At 53.8% G+C, this 20,785-nt stretch overlaps 1 protein-coding gene across 1 annotated transcript; it reads right to left on the bottom strand.

Annotated features, from left to right (window-relative positions):
* Nucleotides 1-2,223: 2,223 nt before the first annotated feature.
* On the bottom strand, nucleotides 2,224-17,057 carry LOC147086928 (protein Aster-B-like). Its single transcript, XM_085978015.1, has 4 exons — nucleotides 16,692-17,057; nucleotides 15,167-15,187; nucleotides 12,784-12,868; nucleotides 2,224-3,047 (listed from the first exon to the last, which is right to left on the bottom strand). Exons 1-4 carry the CDS (start codon nucleotides 17,055-17,057, stop codon nucleotides 3,040-3,042), a joined length of 480 nt encoding a protein of 159 aa, XP_085834141.1. The 3' UTR covers nucleotides 2,224-3,039.
* Nucleotides 17,058-20,785: the final 3,728 nt, after the last annotated feature.

Genomic DNA, 20,785 nt, shown 5'->3' with positions numbered 1-20,785 from the left:
CGGTGCTTGGTTGGTGGGTGGGTGGTGGGCGAGCCTCGGGGGTGGGGGTGGGTGGTGGGCGAGCCTCGGGGGTGGGGGTGGGTGGTGGGCGAGCCTCGGGGGTGGGGGTGCGAGTCTCGGGGGGGCCAACCTCTGGAGTTCGGGGGGTGGGGATCAGGGGGCTCGGGAGTTTGGGGGGACGGGGATCAGGGGGCTCGTGGACTCTCCCCCTTCTCCTCCTCCCCCCCTCCTCCCCTCTCTCCCCCGCCCCTTCTTCCCCCCCTCCTCTCTCCTCCTCCCCTCCCTCCCTCCCCCCCCGCCCTGCCCCCCTCCCCTCCCCTCCCTCTCTTCCCCCCAGTCGCTCTCTCTCTTCCCCCCAGTCGCTCTCTCTCTTCCCCCCAGTCGCTCTCTCTCCTCCCCCCAGTCGCTCTCTCTCTCTCTTCCAACAACAACATGCCCTCGAAAAAGCCTCGGCACCGCCAGGCACTTCAGCTAGTGTTTCTATAAATGGGTGGGTAGAGCCCATGATAGGGGAGCGTGTACATGGGCTGTGGGAGGAGATTAAATGGGTGGGTAGAGTCCATGATAGGGGAGAGTGTACATGGGCTGTGGGAGGATATTAAATGTGTGGGTAGAGTCCGTGATAGGGGAGAGTGTCCATGGGGTGTGGGAGCAGATTAAATGGGTGGGTAGAGTCCATGATAGGGGAGAGTGTACCTGGGCTGTGGGAGGAGATTAAATGGGTGGGTAGAGTCTGTAATAGGGGAGAGTGTACCTGGGCTGTGGGAGGCGATTAAAAGGATGGGTAGAGTCCATGATAGGGAGAGTGTACATGGGCTGTGGGAGGAGATTAAATGGGTGGGTAGAGTCCATGATAGGGAGAGTGTACATGGGCTATGGGAGGAGATTAAATGGGTGGGTGGAGTCCATGATAGGGGAGAGTGTACCTGGGCTGTGGGAGGAGATTAAATGGGTGGGTAGAGTCTGTGATAGTGTAGAGTGTACATGGGCTGTGGGAGGAGATTAAATGGGTGGGTAGAGTCCATGATAGGGGAGAGTGTACATGGGGTGTGGGAGGAGATTAAATGGGTGGGTAGAGTCCATGATAGGGGAGAGTGTACCTGGGCTGTGGGAGGAGATTAAATGGGTGGGTAGAGTCCATGATAGGGGAGAGTGTACCTGGGCTGTGGGAGGAGATTAAATGGGTGGGTAGAGTCCATGATAGGGGAGAGTGTACATGGGCTGTGGGAGGAGATTAAATGGGTGGGTAGAGTCCATGATAGGGGAGAGTGTACCTGGGCTGTGGGAGGAGATTAAATAGGTGGGTAGAGTGCATGATAGGGGAGAGTGTACCTGGGCTGTGGGAGGAGATTATATGGGTGGGTAGAGTCCATGATAGGGGAGAGTGCACATGGGGTGTGGGAGGAGATTAAATAGGTGGGTAGAGTCCATGATAGGGGAGAGTGTACCTGGGCTGTGGGAGGAGATTATATGGGTGGGTAGAGTCCATGATAGGGGAGAGTGTCCATGGGCTGTGGGAGGAGATTAAATGGGTGGATAGAGCCCATGATAGTGTAGAGTGTACATGGGCTGTGGGAGGAGATTAAATGGGTGGGTAGATGCCAGAAGCAAGTCTCTAAAACCAACCCAAAATGTTGCCAGGAAAATCAGATACAGAGAGCTTCTTACACTCGAGATCCAACTAGTTTCCCGACACATGTTGGCAGTGTACAAAGCTCTGCTGATGGAATGCAGCCTTTGAAAATAAGGCTGTGTGCCTAAATGCAGGAATGTTTGTCTCCTCCAAAGAGTGGTACAGCCTTTCCAGGGGATCCCTCCTCTAAGTTAATCCTTTTTCTGCTCTTCTTGCTTTTGTGTTCCCTCTCAGATAAACATGAATTAATAACACAATCGATACCATCAATGAGAGACTCAACCGCTCCAACCATATATTTCAGAATAAACAAAGAATGCAAAACTTCAAATGCAGACTTTCACTTGTCATCACGGGACACGGGCATGATGTTGAAAGTGCCAAGACCATGCTGGGCACAGAGTCGGAAGCTAGATACAAAGAGGGTGGAGAGAGGATGGGCAAAGAGGCGAAAGGGAAATTTGTCAGAGGACCTGGCACAGGGAGAAAAGGAAATCCAAATTCTGTTCTCTCAGACACTGGTCAATAAACAACCCAAATATCACACAAGTATCAAATGTAAAAAATTGGAAAAGAAGGTTGAAGAGGTGTTTCCTTTCACAGTTCATTTTAATGAAGACATTTCACTGGATAAATTCAAACAGAAATGTTCATAAGCTGGAAGAGTAGATTCTGAAGACAGTGTAAAATCTGCGGGGCGGGGGGTGGTGAAGAGCACCACAGCACAATTAATATGCACTGCACGTTTTTTGTGATTTGATGGATTCTCCTATTTTGTCCCCTGTTGTCACTGGGTCACGGACGGGGCTATGGACGCAGGCATTCTCCTGGGACCAAGGTCATTACGCTCTGTCCTATTTTATTGTGTCCTTAGGTAGAGATGTCCGGCCTCCACCCATGGCCTGATTCTTTCCTAGAGCCTTACTGCATAGTGGGAAACAAAGGGAGGGGAAAATCAAGCCTGTTCCCCTCCACTCCATGGCACCCATGTATTGATGCATTGTATTGGCTCCACCCTGCAAATAAATACTGCTCAAGGGAACAGTTCAGAATGGCAGCTAAAAACACACCAGAAATACTTATCGATACTACTTCATAATCCAGCATAGAAGGAAAATCAACATAGATGCACAAGACTGATTGATGACCAGTGCATCAGCGAAGTACATCATCTCGCCAGTATCCATCCACCTCCTTGAGATATAGTGCAGTGTCATGAGCAGTTTGTCCTGACAGAGGTGGGAGATTCAGGCTAGCTGAGCTGCTTAGGTCTAACGTCATTCCCCATTGATGGTCTCCTTCTCCGTCAAGTCCCAGCTATCACTCAAATGGTTCACAATCTCCCAACTTCCCGAAGAATCCATTTGATGCCTTCGAGAAACCCGACAAGAGACTCTGCATCAGTATCATGTGCCTAATCAAATAAATAACCGGAAATGGAGGGAGCTGTTAGTTCACACACACTGACGACAAAGGTACACTCATCTAACCTGTTGACAATCTGCATTATTTGGAGCTTGCCGGTGATAACTAGCTTTCTCCCCAGGTAACAGGTGCAGCAGACGGTTAAGAAGGCAAATGGTATGTTGGCCTTCATAGCAAGAAGGTTCGAGTACAGGAACAAGGATATCTTGCTGCAGTTGTACAGGGCCTTGGTGAGACCACATCTTGAGTATTGTGTGCAGTTTTGGTCGCCTTATCTGAGGAAGGATGTTCTTGCCATGGAGGGAGTTCAGCGAAGATTCACCAGGCTGATACCTGGGATGGCAGGAATGACGTATGAGGAGAGATTAGGTCGATTGGGCTTATACTCGCTGGAGTTTAGAAGAATGAGAGGGGATCTCATTGAAACTTATAAAATTCTGACAGGACTAGACAGACTAGATGCAGGAAGGATGTTCCCGAAGGCTGGGGAGTCCAAAAGGAAGGAATCACTGTAATACAGAGAAATGATATTGGGTCAAAAGATCAGGATAATGAAACAGTTTGGGTGGAGGTAAGGAATAATAAGGGGAAAAAAACATTAGTGGGCGTAGTCTATAGGCCTCCGAGCAGTGGCAACTCTGTTGGACGGAGTATCAATCAGGAAATAGTTGAGGCTTGTAATAAGGGAACATCTATAATTATGGGGGATTTTAACTATCATATTAATTGGACAAATCAAATTGGGCAGGGCTGCCTTGAGGATGAGTTAATTGAGTGTATTAGGGATGGATTTCTTGAGCAGTATGTAACTGAACCGGCCAGGGGGCAAGCAACCTTAGATCTGGTCCTGTGTAACGAGACAGGATTAATTAAAAATGTCCTAGTAAAGGATCCCCTTGGACATAACATGGTTGAATTCCATATTCAATTCGAGGGTGAGAAGGTTGGATCTCAAACAAGCGTGCTAAGCTTGAATAAAGGAGACTATGAAGGTATGAGAGCGGAATTGAGTAGAGTGGATTGGGAAAATAGATTAAAGGGTAAGACGATACATGATCAGTGGTGTACATTTAAGGAGTTATTTTACAACTTCCAAAAAAAATATATTCCACTGAGAAGAAAAGGGTGTAAAAGAAAAGACAGCCATCCGTGGCTAAGTAAAGAAATTAAGGATAGTATTCGACTAAAAACAAGGGCATATAAGGTAGCCAAATCTAGTGGGAGGATAGAGGATTGGGAAAACTTTAAAAGAGAGCAAAAAATGACAAAAAGATTAAGAAAGGGAAGATAGATTATGAAAGTAAATTGGCAAAAAATATAAAAACAGATAGTAAAAGTTTTTATAGTTATATAAAAAGAAAAAGGGTGGCTAAAGTAAATGTTGGTCCCTTAGAGGATGAGACCGGGAAATTAATGGTGGGAAATATGGAGATGGCAAAAACACTGAATGAATATTTTATATCACTCTTTACAGTAGAAGACACTAAGAATATCCCAACACTGGACAAACAGGGGGCTAAAGGGGGGGAGGAGCTAAACACGATAAAAATCACTAAGGAAGTGGTACTCGGTAAAATAATGGGACTCAAGCCGGATAAATCACCTGGACCTGATGGCTTACATCCTAGGGTCTTGAGGGAAGTGGCGGTAGGGATTGTGGATGCATTGGTAATAATTTTCCAAAACTCCCTGGACTCGGCAAAGGTCCCGGCAGACTGGAAAACTGCTAATGTAACACCCTTATTTAAAAAAGGCAGTAGACAGAAGGCTGGAAACTATAGACCGGTTAGCCTAACATCTGTGGCAGGTAAAATTTTGGAGTCCATTATTAAGGAGACAGTAACAGGACATTTGGATAATCATAATTTAATAAGACAAAGTCAGCATGGTTTTATGAAGGGGAAGTCATGTTTGACAAATTTGCTGGAGTTCTTTGAGGAAGTAACATATAGGGTGGATAAAGGGGAACCAGTGGATGTAGTGTATTTAGACTTCCAAAAGGCATTTGATAAGGTGCCACACAAAAGATTATTGCTTAAGATAAAAAATCACGGGATTGGGGGTAATATTCTGGCATGGATAGAGGATTGGCTATCTAACAGAAGGCAGAGAGTTGGGATAAATGGTTCATTCTCAGACTGGCAATCAGTAACTAGTGGTGTTCCGCAGGGGTCAGTGCTGGGTCCCCAACTCTTTACAATCTATATTAACGATTTGGAGGAGGGGACCGAGTGTAACATATCAAAGTTTGCAGATGATACTAAGATGGGAGGGAAAGTAGTGAGTGAGGAGGACATAAAAAACCTGCAAGGGGACATAGACAGGCTAAGTAAGTAGGCAGAGATTTGGCAGATGGAATACAATACTGGAAAGTGTGAGGTTATGCACTTTGGCAGGAAAAATCATAGAGCAAGTTATTATCTTAATGGCAAGAAACTGGAAAGTACTGCAGTACAAAGGGATCTGGGGGTCCTGGTGCACGAAACTCAAAAAGTTAGTATGCAGGTGCAGCAGGTGATCAAGAAGGCCAATGGAATGTTGGCTTTTATTGCTAGGGGGATAGAATATAAAAACAGGGAGGTATTGCTGCAGTTATACAAGGTATTGGTGAGACCGCACCTGGAATACTGCATACAGTTTTGGTGTCCATACTTAAGAAAAGACATACTTGCTCTCGAGGCAGGACAAAGAAGGTTCACTCGGTTAATCCCGGGGATGAGGGGGTGGACATATGAGGAGAGGTTGAGTAGATTGGGACTCTACTCATTGGAGTTCAGAAGAATGAGAGGCGATCTTATTGAAACATATAAGATTGTGAAGGGGCTTGATCGGGTGGATGCGGTGAGGATGTTTCCAATGATGGGTGAAACTAGAACTGGGGGCATAATCTTAGAATAAGGGGCTGCTCTTTCATAACTGAGATGAGGAGAAACATCTTCACTCACAGGGTAGTAGGTCTGTGGAATTTGCTGCCCCAGAAAGCTGTGGAAGCTACATCATTAAATAAATTTAAAACAGAAATAGACAGTTTCCTAGAAGTAAAGGGAATTAGGGGTTACGGGGAGCGGGCAGGAAATTGGACATGAGTCTAGGTTCGGAATGGTCATGGCCCTGTGGGTGGCGGAGCGGGCCAGGGGCCGTGTAGCCTGGTTCTGCTCCTACTTCTTGTGTTCTAATTCTGTGTTAGTCCTTCAAGAGTAAATTGGGCCTGTTCCTGACTTGGGTGGAGATCACCTTTTACAGAAGGTAAGTACTGCAGGAAATACAGGGACAGAGTGATCTCCTGGACGAGTTTCAATCGCCTAGATGGGTCGGAGAGGAATTTCCCAGATTTTTTCTCCCAAATTGGCCACTGGTTTTTTTATCTGGTTTTTCGCCTCTCCCGGGAGATCACATGGGTTCGGGTGGGATGGAGAGTGGAAGTAGATTTGAGGTTAGGATCAGATCAGCCATGATCTTATTGAATGGCAGAGCAGGCTCGAGGGGCCGACTGGCCTACTCCTGCTCCTATTTCTTATGTTCTGTTACTGGGGACATGGTTATAGAGGTCGGGAGTCCTGTTACTGGGGACATGGTTATAGAGGACGGGAGTCCTGTTACTGGGGACATGGTTATAGAGGACGGGAGTCCTGTTACTGGGGACATGGTTATAGAGGACGGGAGTTCTGTTACTAGGGACATGGTTATAGAGGACGGTTGTCCTGTTACTGGGGACATGGTTATAGAGGACGGGAGTCCTGTTACTGGGGACATGGTTATAGAGGACGGAAGTCCTGTTACTAGGGACATGGTTATAGAGGACGGGAGTCCTGTTATTTGGGACATGGTTATAGAGGAGGAGTGAACAGCCATTTAAAGTCAAGATTTAAAATCCCATCACGCCAGGGTGAATTCAGTGTCTGATAAATTGTGGGCAGGTAGCAGCAAATGCAACGAAGACCTTTGTTCAATTTGGGTTGCACCAGAATCATTCGGCTCCTTTTCTCACCAGATCCTTGATTTACACCTGACACAAGTCACAGGAGAGGTGAAAGTAGCTTCCGTCCACAGGCAGCTGTCGGACGAGTGAGCACCAAGGATCCCGAGCAGCGCTGAGAGGCCCGAGCAGCGCTGGGCTCAACAGAGGTCAAAAGGAGCAACAAAAAACGGAATTTGATGCGGACGCATCCATCAGTACACTAAATACCGCGCACAGGAAAATATCAACCAATTGTAACATCACTCCCCATTCATGAAAGACAATTAATACATGTTATATCACACTGCAAACATCACCTAGCCCGAGTCTATACCCCTGGGTCAGTATCTACAGTCAGCCCGAGTCTGTACCCCTGGGTCAGTATCTACAGTCAGCCCCAGCCTGTACCCCTGGGTCAGTATCTACAGTCAGCCCCAGCCTGTACCCCTGGGTCAGTATCTACAGTCAGCCCCAGTCTGTACCCCTGGGTCAGTATCTACAGTCAGACCCAGTCTGTACCCCTGGGTCAGTATCTACAGTCAGCCCCAGTCTGTACCCCTGGGTCAGTATCTACAGTCAGCACCAGTCTGTACCCCTGGGTCAGTATCTACAGTCAGCCCCAGTCTGTACCCTTGGGTCAGTATCTACAGTCAGCCCCAGCCTGTACCCCTGGGTCAGTATCTACAGTCAGCCCCAGTCTGTACCCCTGGGTCAGTATCTACAGTCAGCCCCAGTCTGTATCCCTGGGTCAGTAACTACAGTCAGCCCGAGTCTGTACCCCTGGGTCAGTATCTACAGTCAGCCCCAGTCTGTACCCCTGGGTCAGTATCTACAGTCAGCCCCAGTCTGTACCCCTGGGTCAGTATCTACAGTCAGCCCGAGTCTGTACCCCTGGGTCAGTATCTACAGTCAGCCCCAGCCTGTACCCCTGGGTCAGTATCTACAGTCAGCCCCAGTCTGTACCCCTGGGTCAGTATCTACAGTCAGCCCCAGTCTGTACCCCTGGGTCAGTATCTACAGTCAGCCCCAGTCTGTACCCCTGGGTCAGTATCTACAGTCAGCTCCAGTCTGTACCCCTGGGTCAGTATCTACAGTCAGCCCCAGTCTGTACCCCTGGGTCAGTATCTACAGTCAGCCCGAGTCTGTACCCCTGGGTCAGTATCTACAGTCAGCCCCAGCCTGTAACCCTGGGTCAGTATCTACAGTCAGCCCCAGTCTGTACCCCTGGGTCAGTATCTACACTCAGCCCCAGTCTGTACCCCTGGGTCAGTATCTACAGTCAGCCCCAGTCTGTACCCCTGGGTCAGTATCTACAGTCAGCCCCAGCCTGTACCCCTGGGTCAGTATCTACAGTCAGCCCCAGTCTGTACCCCTGGGTCAGTATCTACAGTCAGCCCCAGTCTGTACCCCTGGGTCAGTATCTACAGTCAGCACCAGCCTGTACCCCTGGGTCAGTATCTACAGTCAGCTCCAGCCTGTACCCCTGGGTCAGTATCTACAGTCAGCTCCAGCCTGTACCCCTGGGTCAGTAACTACAGTGAGCCCCAGTCTGTACCCCTGGGTCAGTATCTACAGTCAGCACCAGTCTGTACCCCTGGGTCAGTATCTACAGTCAGCACCAGTCTGTACCCCTGGGTCAGTATCTACAGTCAGCTCCAGCCTGTACCCCTGGGTCAGTAACTACAGTCAGCCCGAGTCTGTACCCCTGGGTCAGTATCTACAGTCAGCCCCAGCCTGTACCCCTGGGTCAGTATCTACAGTCAGCCCCAGTCTGTACCCCTGGGTCAGTAACTACAGTCAGCCCCAGTCTGTACTCCTGGGTCAGTGACTACAGTCAGCCCCAGTCTGTACCCCTGGGTCAGTATCTACAGTCAGCTCCAGTCTGTACCCCTGGGTCAGTATCTACAGTCAGCCCCAGTCTGTACCCCTGGGTCAGTATCTACAGTCAGCCCCAGTCTGTACCCCTGGGTCAGTATCTACAGTCAGCCCGAGTCTGTACACCTGGGTCAGTATCTACAGTCAGCCCCAGTCTGTACCCCTGGGTCAGTATCTACAATCAGCTCCAGCCTGTACCCCTGGGTCAGTATCTACAGTCAGCCCCAGCCTGTACCCCTGGGTCAGTATCTACAGTCAGCCCCAGTCTGTACCCCTGGGTCAGTATCTACAATCAGCCCCAGCCTGTACCCCTGGGTCAGTATCTACAGTCAGCCCCAGTCTGTACCCCTGGGTCAGTATCTACAGTCAGCCCCAGTCTGTACCCCTGGGTCAGTATCTACAGTCAGCCCCAGCCTGTACCCCTGGGTCAGTAACTACAGTCAGCCCCAGCCTGTACCCCTGGGTCAGTATCTACAGTCAGCTCCAGCCTGTACCCCTGGGTCAGTATCTACAGTCAGCCCCAGCCTGTACCCCTGGGTCAGTATCTACAATCAGCCCCAGCCTGTACCCCTGGGTCAGTATCTACAGTCAGCTCCAGCCTGTACCCCTGGGTCAGTATCTACAGTCAGCCCCAGTCTGTACCCCTGGGTCAGTATCTACAATCAGCCCCAGCCTGTACCCCTGGGTCAGTATCTACAGTCAGCACCAGTCTGTACCCCTGGGTCAGTATCTACAATCAGCCCCAGCCTGTACCCCTGGGTCAGTATCTACAGTCAGCCCCAGCCTGTACCCCTGGGTCAGTAACTACAGTCAGCCCCAGCCTGTACCCCTGGGTCAGTATCTACAGTCAGCTCCAGCCTGTACCCCTGGGTCAGTATCTACAGTCAGCCCCAGCCTGTACCCCTGGGTCAGTATCTACAGTCAGCTCCAGCCTGTACCCCTGGGTCAGTATCTACAGTCAGCCCCAGCCTGTACCCCTGGGTCAGTATCTACAGTCAGCTCCAGCCTGTACCCCTGGGTCAGTATCTACAGTCAGCCCCAGCCTGTACCCCTGGGTCAGTATCTACAGTCAGCCCCAGTCTGTACCCCTGGGTCAGTATCTACAGTCAGCCCCAGTCTGTACCCCTGGGTCAGTATCTACAGTCAGCCCCAGTCTGTACCCCTGGGTCAGTATCTACAGTCAGCCCGAGTCTGTACCCCTGGGTCAGTATCTACAGTCAGCCCCAGCCTGTACCCCTGGGTCAGTATCTACAGTCAGCCCCAGTCTGTACCCCTGGGTCAGTATCTACAGTCAGCCCCAGTCTGTACCCCTGGGTCAGTATCTACAGTCAGCCCCAGTCTGTACCCCTGGGTCAGTATCTACAGTCAGCTCCAGTCTGTACCCCTGGGTCAGTATCTACAGTCAGCCCCAGTCTGTACCCCTGGGTCAGTATCTACAGTCAGCCCGAGTCTGTACCCCTGGGTCAGTATCTACAGTCAGCCCCAGCCTGTAACCCTGGGTCAGTATCTACAGTCAGCCCCAGTCTGTACCCCTGGGTCAGTATCTACACTCAGCCCCAGTCTGTACCCCTGGGTCAGTATCTACAGTCAGCCCCAGTCTGTACCCCTGGGTCAGTATCTACAGTCAGCCCCAGCCTGTACCCCTGGGTCAGTATCTACAGTCAGCCCCAGTCTGTACCCCTGGGTCAGTATCTACAGTCAGCCCCAGTCTGTACCCCTGGGTCAGTATCTACAGTCAGCACCAGCCTGTACCCCTGGGTCAGTATCTACAGTCAGCTCCAGCCTGTACCCCTGGGTCAGTATCTACAGTCAGCTCCAGCCTGTACCCCTGGGTCAGTAACTACAGTGAGCCCCAGTCTGTACCCCTGGGTCAGTATCTACAGTCAGCACCAGTCTGTACCCCTGGGTCAGTATCTACAGTCAGCACCAGTCTGTACCCCTGGGTCAGTATCTACAGTCAGCTCCAGCCTGTACCCCTGGGTCAGTAACTACAGTCAGCCCGAGTCTGTACCCCTGGGTCAGTATCTACAGTCAGCCCCAGCCTGTACCCCTGGGTCAGTATCTACAGTCAGCCCCAGTCTGTACCCCTGGGTCAGTAACTACAGTCAGCCCCAGTCTGTACTCCTGGGTCAGTGACTACAGTCAGCCCCAGTCTGTACCCCTGGGTCAGTATCTACAGTCAGCTCCAGTCTGTACCCCTGGGTCAGTATCTACAGTCAGCCCCAGTCTGTACCCCTGGGTCAGTATCTACAGTCAGCCCCAGTCTGTACCCCTGGGTCAGTATCTACAGTCAGCCCGAGTCTGTACACCTGGGTCAGTATCTACAGTCAGCCCCAGTCTGTACCCCTGGGTCAGTATCTACAATCAGCTCCAGCCTGTACCCCTGGGTCAGTATCTACAGTCAGCCCCAGCCTGTACCCCTGGGTCAGTATCTACAGTCAGCCCCAGTCTGTACCCCTGGGTCAGTATCTACAATCAGCCCCAGCCTGTACCCCTGGGTCAGTATCTACAGTCAGCCCCAGTCTGTACCCCTGGGTCAGTATCTACAGTCAGCCCCAGTCTGTACCCCTGGGTCAGTATCTACAGTCAGCCCCAGCCTGTACCCCTGGGTCAGTAACTACAGTCAGCCCCAGCCTGTACCCCTGGGTCAGTATCTACAGTCAGCTCCAGCCTGTACCCCTGGGTCAGTATCTACAGTCAGCCCCAGCCTGTACCCCTGGGTCAGTATCTACAATCAGCCCCAGCCTGTACCCCTGGGTCAGTATCTACAGTCAGCTCCAGCCTGTACCCCTGGGTCAGTATCTACAGTCAGCCCCAGTCTGTACCCCTGGGTCAGTATCTACAATCAGCCCCAGCCTGTACCCCTGGGTCAGTATCTACAGTCAGCACCAGTCTGTACCCCTGGGTCAGTATCTACAATCAGCCCCAGCCTGTACCCCTGGGTCAGTATCTACAGTCAGCCCCAGCCTGTACCCCTGGGTCAGTAACTACAGTCAGCCCCAGCCTGTACCCCTGGGTCAGTATCTACAGTCAGCTCCAGCCTGTACCCCTGGGTCAGTATCTACAGTCAGCCCCAGCCTGTACCCCTGGGTCAGTATCTACAGTCAGCTCCAGCCTGTACCCCTGGGTCAGTATCTACAGTCAGCCCCAGTCTGTACCCCTGTGTCAGTATCTACAGTCAGCCCCAGTCTGTACCCCTGGGTCAGTATCTACAGTCAGCTCCAGCCTGTACCCCTGGGTCAGTATCTACAGTCAGCCCCAGCCTGTACCCCTGGGTCAGTATCTACAGTCAGCTCCAGCCTGTACCCCTGGGTCAGTATCTACAGTCAGCACCAGCCTGTACCCCTGGGTCAGTAACTACAGTCAGCCCCAGCCTGTACCCCTGGGTCAGTATCTACAGTCAGCACCAGCCTGTACCCCTGGGTCAGTATCTACAGTCAGCTCCAGTCTGTACCCTTGGGTCAGTATCTACAGTCAGCCCCAGTCTGTACCCCTGGGTCAATATCTACAGTCAGCCCGAGTCTGTACCCCTGCGTCAGTATCTACAGTCAGCCCCAGCCTGTACCCCTGCGTCAGTATCTACAGTCAGCCCCAGTCTGTACCCCTGGGTCAGTATCTACAGTCAGCTCCAGCCTGTACCCCTGGGTCAGTATCTACAGTCAGCCCCAGCCTGTACCCCTGTGTCAGTATCTACAGTCAGCCCCAGCCTGTACCCCTGGGTCAAAATCTACAGTCAGAACAAGTATTTCTGATGTCAACATTGAGGCTCACTGTTTCCCCCTCAAACAAAACGTGACTCTCATCAATACCCTACTGTCACTCGAACCTACACTCCGCCTCGCCCACCGCCGGCCCCGCCCAACACCCGCCTCACACCCACAATCGGCCTCACCCTCAATCAGTCGCTCTGAATCGGGCAGCTTCTTGAACAGTTTGTGAAAGTCTTCGTTCCGCTGTTTGTATGTGGGGCTCAACACCTGGAAGAAAGATACAATTTCTCCAGAGGAATATCTGGATCAAACACCGCTCTTGCTATCCAATCAACCTTATTACAAATACGTACACAGCTGTCAAGTCACTGAAAATGCAGGCTCTAAAATGGTTTCCATGCATCTTGCAATATGAAGGAGACACACAGTTCAATCCTTCTCCTTTTTGGAAAACTAATGGAATATGTAACAGAAATCAAAGCAAACCTCAGACTTAGCATGACTGAGCGACGTTAATTTAAGCAGGATGGCAATTAAAAGAAATGAACATGCAACTGGAGTCACGAGAAGCGCGATCACAGCACATTAACTGCAGTGACCATCTCTCAGCCCATCGGCCAGTTAGCGCACAAGATCCCACAAACAATATTCTGTTTTAGCGACGTTGATTGAGGGATAAATATTGGCCCCAGGACAACTGGACAACATCCTGCGCTTCTTCGAAATAGTGGCTGCGGGAACTTTTGCATCCACCTGAAATGGCAGGCGGGGCCCTCGTGTTAACGTCTCATCCGAAAGACTGCAACTCCGACAGTGCAGCACTCCCTCAGTGCAGCCCCTCCGACAGTGCGGCGCTCCCTCAGTACTGCGCTCCCTCAGTACTGCCCCTCCGACAGTGCGGCGCTCCCTCAATACTGCCCCCCCTCAGTACTGCCCCTCCGACAGTGCGGCGCTCCCTCAGTACTGCCCCTCCAACAGTGCGGCACTCCCTCAGTACTGCCCATCCGACAGTGCGGCGCTCCCTCAGTACTGCCCCTCCGACAGTGCGGCGCTCCCTCAGTACTGCGCCCCCTCAGTACTGCCCCTCCGACAGTGCGGCACTCCCTCAGTACTGCCCCCCCTCAGTACTGCCCCTCCGACAGTGCGGCGCTCCCTCAGTACTGCCCCTCCGACAGTACGGCGCTCCCCCAGTACTGCCCCTCCAACAGTGCGGCTCTCCCTCAGTACTGCCCCTCCGACAGTGTGGCACTCCCTCAGTACTGAGCCTCCAACAGTGCGGCGCTCCCTCAGTACTGACCCTCCAACAGTGTGGCACTCCCCTCAGTACTGCCCCTCCGACAGTGCGGCACTCCCTCAGTGCTGCCCCTCCGACAGTGCAGCGCTCCCTCAGTACTGCCCCTCCGACAGTGCAGTGCTCCCTCAGTACTGCCCCTCCGACAGTGCGCTGCTCCCTCAGTACTGCCCCTCCGACAGTGCAGCGCTCCCTCAGTACTGCCCCTCCGACAGTGCGGTGCTCCCTCAGTATTACCCCTCCGACAGTGCGGCACTCCCCTCAGTACTGACCCTCCGACAGTGTGGCACTCCCTCAGTACCGCCCCTCCGACAGTGCGGCACTCCCTCAGTGCTGCCCCTCCATCAGTGCGGCGCTCCCTCAGTACTGCCCCTCCGACAGTGCGGTGCTCCCTCAATACTGCCCCTCCGACGATGCAGCGCTCCCTCAGTGCTGCCCCTCCGACAGTGCGGCGCTCCCTCAGTGCTGCCCCTCCGACAGTGCGGTGCTCCCTCAGTACTGCCCCTCCGACAGTGCAGCGCTCCCTCAGTACTACCCCTCCGACAGTGCGGCGCTCCCTCAGTACTGCCCCTCCGACAGTGCGGTCCTCCCTCAGTACTGCCCCTCCGACAGTGCGGCGCTCCCTCAGTACTACCCCTCCGACAGTGCGGTCCTCCCTCAGTACTGCACTTATTTACTCATCAATAAGTGATTAGCTGGGATCTACTCTTCTCTAATCAGATATATATAAGGAAAGTGGAATGGTGCCTGGGCGTAGAGCCCAGCACACACCTATCGGGCCTGGGATTGTATCCAGTCTAGACCAAGAAAATTGCCCCTATTTATTTGGTATCCAGGAATCCCAAGGGAAATGAGATCCAGAGATTTCAGTATGGCTCTTTTTAGGCAAAAGTTCGAAGGCTCTGCCATTTCCTTTGGCAAGGGCCTCCTTGACTTGGGCTCTGCTGCTCTTCCTTCTGGCCAGTGCCAGCTTTAGATTTCACCCTCTGACCCATCGGACAATCTCAGCTCAGGGGCTCCCCGGTTCTCTAGATTCCATGCAGATGACGTGATGGATTCTCTCAAATTTGAGACACATTGATGAGAACATATGTCCAGAAAGGACAAGAAAGAGATACTGGCGTGTCTTGCAGCAGCATTAGTTAATCCCACCGTGACACACAATTCCACAGCAATGGTTCTCGAACTGTAATTTAACAATAGCACAAACCAACGCAAGGCAACACAGACATAAAACACAGAATTAAAAATCAAGAATTGCACTTTATACTCACGTTGTACCAGCTCTGCATTTTCTGGAAGATAAAAGAAAAGAAAATATAAATCTGTGATTGATAAGTGTTTAAGGAAGAGGGGAAAGGTTTGGATTACAGAGCAAATAGCAGGAGCGGGGAAAAGATGGGATTATAGATCAAATAGCAGGAGAGGGGAAAGGATTGGAGTGAAAAGCACGTAAATGGTAAAAAAAGTGAACAACTTCCTCACAAACATTATTGAACACAATGTGAGAAATGGCGCAGATGTGTCACACACCATCCTGTCTATATATCGCCGATCCTTTATCGTCGCTGGGTCGAAATCCTGGAACTCCCTCCCTAACAGCACTGTGGGAGCACCTTCACCACACGGACTGCAGCGGTTCAAGGCGGCGGCACACCGCCACCTTCTCAAGGGGCAATTAGGGATGGGCAATAAATGCCGGCCTTGCCAGCGACACCTGCAACCCGGGTGTTAGATCAAGGTAATTTCAGTGGACCACACTGATCTGAGGTCAACACACCAAAATTAAAGTTTGCAAGTCCGGTGGTAATAAAGGGGGCGGGTACATCTGCTGCGGTATAAAGCCAGCCATTTTGAGCATCCTTGTTAGTTGGATAAAGGAAGTCAAACAGTGTAAATCAAGAGATGCAATAAATCGACTATTTAAAACTTACCACCGGACTCGCAAACTTTAGCTTTAGTGTGTTGACCTCAGATCAGTGTGGTCCACTGAAATTACCTTGATCTAACACCGGGAATTAATAAAAAATATCTGATTTACATAAGAAATATGAGCACAAGTTGGACATACAGCCCCTCGAGCCTGCTCCGCCATTCAATGAGATCACGGCTGATCATCGACCTCAACTCCACTTGGCCGCCCAATCCCCATATCCCTCGATTCCCCGAGAGTCCAACAATCTCTCGATCTCAGCCTTGAATATACTCAACGACTCAGCCTCCACAGCCCTCTGGGGCCGAGAATTCCAAAGATTCACCAAAGTCAAGAAATTTCTCAGCTCAGTCCTAAATAGCCGACCTCTTATCCCGAGACGATGACCCCTACTTCTAGACTGTCCAGCCAGGGGAAACAGCCTCTCATCATCTACCCTGTCAAGCCGTATAATCATTTTATATGTTTCAGTGAGATCACCTCTCATTCTTCTAAACTCCAGAGAGTATCGGTCCAATCTACTCAATCTCTCCTCATAGGACAGTCCTCTCATCCCAGGAATCAGTCTAGGAGCCTCTTACTGTGTGTCCTGGATATACTTAGTACTTGTTAAGGTGCCTTCTACCTCTGCTAGGTAAAGATTACAACGAGAGAGGACAAAGAGAATCTTCTTCTGACTAATCAACAAGAATTTGAGAGATGCTGAGAGAATCTGCCGAGAGATGTGCCAAGCACCTTCTATAGCTGGTATTCCTTTTGGACTTCTGAGGGAGCTATTATTTGCTGCAAAGGACAATGTATTCAGAGTCTGAGACAGCTTTCCTGCCCAGTGCCGAGAGTAGGTGGTAAATACGCTGGCTTCTTACCCGCGAGTTCTTGCTGTTGCGCCCGGGAGTGGAGTGGCTGTACTGGTTGCCACAGGACAACCTTTCTGAGGAGCTATCTGAACCCTTCTCCAGCACACTTTCCCCGTCCGTGGCCTTCGGGCAGAGCGGCAGCCGCTTGCGTAGCGCCGGCGAGCTGGTAGGAGTGCTCCTTGCGGAGTTACTGGCAGTGCAGCTGTGGAGAGAATGGGAACAGTTAACGGAGCTGGATTGCAGGAGGCAGAGCAACACACCAATATCCAAGAACCTCAGTCTCTCTGCACTCTCTGCACTCCTGTCCCAAACGGCAGATTCTTCCCTCTCCACCAGCCCCCCGCCATCAACCTCTCCCTCTCTCCCCACCCCCATCAACCTCTCCCTCTCTCCCCACCCCCATCAACCTCTCCCTCTCTCCCCCCACCCCATCAACCTCTCCCTCTCTCCGCCCCCATCTACCTCTCCCTCTCTCCCCCCCCATCAACCTCTCCCTCTCTCCCCCCCCATCAACCTCTCCCTCTCTCCCCCCCACCCCCATCAACCTCTCCCTCTCTCCCCCCCACCCCCCATCAACCTCTCCCTCTCTCCCCCCCATCAACCTCTCCCTCTCTCCCCCCCCACCCCCCATCAACCTCTCCCTCTCTCCCCCCCACCCCCATCAACCTCTCCCTCTCTCCCCCCATCAACCTCTCCCTCTCTCCCCCCCACCCCCCATCAACCTCTCCGTCTCTCCCCCCATCAACCTCTCCCTCCCTCCCCCCCACCCCCATCAACCTCTCCCTCTCTCCCCCCCACCCCCATCAACCTCTCCCTCCTCCCTCTCTCCCCCCCATCAACCTCTCCCTCCTCCCTCTCTCCCCCCCATCAACCTCTCCCTCTCTCCCCCCCATCAACCTCTCCCTCTCTCCCCTCCCCGCCCATCAACCTCTCCCTCTCTCCCCCCCACCCCCCATCAGCCTCTCCCTCTCTCCCCCCCACCCCCACCAACCTCTCCCTCTCTCCCCCCCACCCCCATCAACCTCTCCCTCCTCCCTCTCTCCCCCCCATCAACCTCTCCCTCCTCCCTCTCTCCCCACCCCCATCAACCTCTCCCTCTCTCCCCCCCACCCCCCATCAACCTCTCCCTCTCTCCCCACCCCCATCAACCTCTCCCTCTCTCCCCACCCCATCAACCTCTCCCTCTCTCCCCACCCCCATCAACCTCTCCCTCTCTCCCCACCCCCATCAACCTCTCCCTCTCTCCCCCCCGCCCCCATCAACCTCTCCCTCCTCCCTCTCTCACCCCCCCATCAACCTCTCCCTCTCTCCCCACCCCCATCAACCTCTCCCTCTCTCCCCTCCCCCATCAATCTCTCCCTCTCTCCCCACCCCATCAACCTCTCCCTCTCCCCCCACCCCCATCAACCTCTCCCTCTCTCCCCCCCCAATCAACCTCTCCCTCTCTCCCCACCCCATCAACCTCTCCCTCTCTCCCCTCCCCGCCCATCAACCTCTCCCTCTCCCTCCCTCCCCCCATCAACCTCTCCCTCTCTCCCCCCCGCCCATCAACCTCTCCCTCTCTCCCCACCCCATCAACCTCTCCCTCTCTACCCCCCCCGCCCATCTACCTCTCCCTCTCCACCCCACCCCATCAACCTCTCCCTCTCTCCCGCCCCCATCAACCTCTCCCTCTCTCCCCCCTGCCCATCAACCTCTCCCTCTCTCCCCCCCCATCAACCTCTCCCTCTCCCCCCCATCAACCTCTCCCTCTCTCCCCCCCATCAACCTCTCCCTCTCTCCCCCCCAATCAACCTCTCCCTCTCTCCCCTCCAATCAACCTCTCCCTCTCTCCCCCCCATCAATCTCTCCCTCTCTCCCCCCACATCAACCTCTCCCTCTCCCCCCCATCAACCTCTCCCTCTCTCCCCACCCATCAACCTCTCCCTCTCTCCCCCCAACAACCTCTCCCTCTCTCCCCCCCCATCAACCCCTCCCTCTCTCCCCACCCATCAACCTCTCCCTCTCTCCCCCCAACAACCTCTCCCTCTCTCCCCACCATCAACCTCTCCCTCTCTCATCCCCCCATCAACCTCTCCCTCTCTCCCCCCAACAACCTCTCCCTCTCTACCCCCCCATCAACCTCTCCCTCTCACCCCCAACAACCTCTCCCTCTCTCCCCGCAACAACCTCTCCCTCTCTCCCCCCATCAACCTCTCCCTCTCTCCCCACCCATCAACCTCTCCCTCTCTCCCCCCAACAACCTCTCCCTCTCTCCCCCCCATCAACCCCTCCCTCTCTCCCCACCCATCAATCTCTCCCTCTCTCCCCCCAACAACCTCTCCCTCTCTCCCCACCCATCAACCTCTCCCTCTCTCCCCCCATCAACCTCTCCCTCTCTCCCCCCAACAACCTCTCCCTCTCTCCACCCCCCATCAACCTCTCCCTCTCTCCCCCCAACAACCTCTCCCTCTCTCCCTCCAACAACCTCTCCCTCTCTCCCCCCGCATCAACCTCTCCCTCTCCCCCCATCAACCTCTCCCTCTCCCCCCCACCAACCTCTCCCTCTCCCCCGACCATCAACCTCTCCCTCTCTCCCCCCATCAACCTCTCCCTCTCTCCCCACCCAACAACCTCTCCCTCTCCCCCCCCAATCAACCTCTCCCTCTCCCCCACCCCATCAACCTCTCCCTCTACCCCCCCATCAACCTCTCCCTCCTGCCTCTCTCCCCCCCCATCAACCTCTCCCTCTCCCCCCCGATCAACCTCTCCCTCCTGCCTCTCTCCCCCCCCATCAACCTCTCCCTCTCTCCCCCCCCATCAACCTCTCTCTCTCCCCCTCTCCCCCCCAATCAACCTCTCCCTCTCTCCCCCCCAACCTCTCCCTCTCTCCCCCCCAATCAACCTCTCCCTCTCTCCCCACCCCCATCAACCTCTCCCTCTCTCCCCCCCATCAACCTCTCCCTCTCTCCCCCGCACCCCCATCAACCTCTCCCTCTCTCCCCCCCACCCCCATCAACCTCTCCCTCTCTCCCCCCCACCCCCATCAACCTCTACCTCTCTCCCCCCCCATCAACCTCTCCCTCTCTCCCCTCCCATCAACCTCTCCCTCTCTCCCCCCCACCCCCCATCAACCTCTCCCCCCCATCAACCTCTCCCTCTCTCCCCCGCACCCCCCATCAACCTCACCCTCTCTCCCCCCCACCCCATCAACCTCTCCCTCTCTCCCCCCACCCCCATCAACCTCTCCCTCCTCCCTCTCTCCCCCCCATCAACCTCTCCCTCCTCCCTCTCTTCCCCCCCCATCAACCTCTCCCTCTCTCCCCTCCCCGCCCATCAACCTCTCCCTCTCCCCCCCGCCCCCATCAACCTCTCCCTCTCTCCCCCCATCAACCTCTCCCTCTCTCCCCCCCACCCCCATCAACCTCTCCCTCTCTCCCCCCCACCCCCATCAACCTCTCCCTCCTCCCTCTCTCCCCCCCATCAACCTCTCCCTCCTCCCTCTCTCCCCCCCATCAACCTCTCCCTCTCTCCCCCCCATCAACCTCTCCCTCTCTCCCCTCCCCGCCCATCAACCTCTCCCTCTCCCCCCCCATCAACCTCTCCCTCTCTCCCCCCCACCCCCCATCAACCTCTCCCTCTCTCCCCCCCACCCCCATCAACATCTCCCTCTCTCCCCCCCACCCCCACCAACCTCTCCCTCCTCCCTCTCTCCCCCCCATCAACCTCTCCCTCTCTCCCTCCCATCAACCTCTCCCTCTCTCCCCTCCCCGCCCATCAACCTCTCCCTCTCCCCCCCCATCAACCTCTCCCTCTCTCCCCCCCACCCCACATCAACCTCTCCCTCTCTCCCCCCCACCCCATCAACATCTCCCTCTCTCCCCCCCACCCCCATCAACCTCTCCCTCCTCCCTCTCTCCCCCCCACCCCCATCAACATCTCCCTCTCTCCCCCCCACCCCCCATCAACCTCTCCCTCTCTCCCCCCCATCAACATCTCCCTCTCTCCCCCCCACCCCCCATCAACCTCTCCCTCTCTCCCCCCAACAACCTCTCCCTCTCTCCCTCCAACAACCTCTCCCTCTCTCCCCCCGCATCAACCTCTCCCTCTCCCCCCCATCAACC

Source organism: Somniosus microcephalus, unplaced genomic scaffold, assembly GCF_052327205.1.
Source record: "Somniosus microcephalus isolate GS21.2 unplaced genomic scaffold, FLI_Smic_1.0 unresolved_chr6, whole genome shotgun sequence".
Taxonomy (NCBI): domain Eukaryota; kingdom Metazoa; phylum Chordata; class Chondrichthyes; order Squaliformes; family Somniosidae; genus Somniosus; species Somniosus microcephalus.
This window is presented reverse-complemented; position numbering and strand designations above follow the sequence as displayed.

Bases quoted from the DNA above. Each gene is read 5' to 3' on its own strand.
- LOC147086928 (XM_085978015.1), bottom strand. From the start codon at position 17,057: ATGGGGGTGGGGAGAGAGGGAGAGGTTGATGGCGGGGGGCTGGTGGAG. The intron at 15,188-16,691 runs GTAAGAAGCCAG...TTTATCTTCCAG, and splicing joins GCAACAGCAAGAACTCGCGG to AAAATGCAGAGCTGGTACAA. The intron at 12,869-15,166 runs GTGAGTATAAAG...TCTTTCTTCCAG, and splicing joins AAATGCAGAGCTGGTACAAC to GTGTTGAGCCCCACATACAA.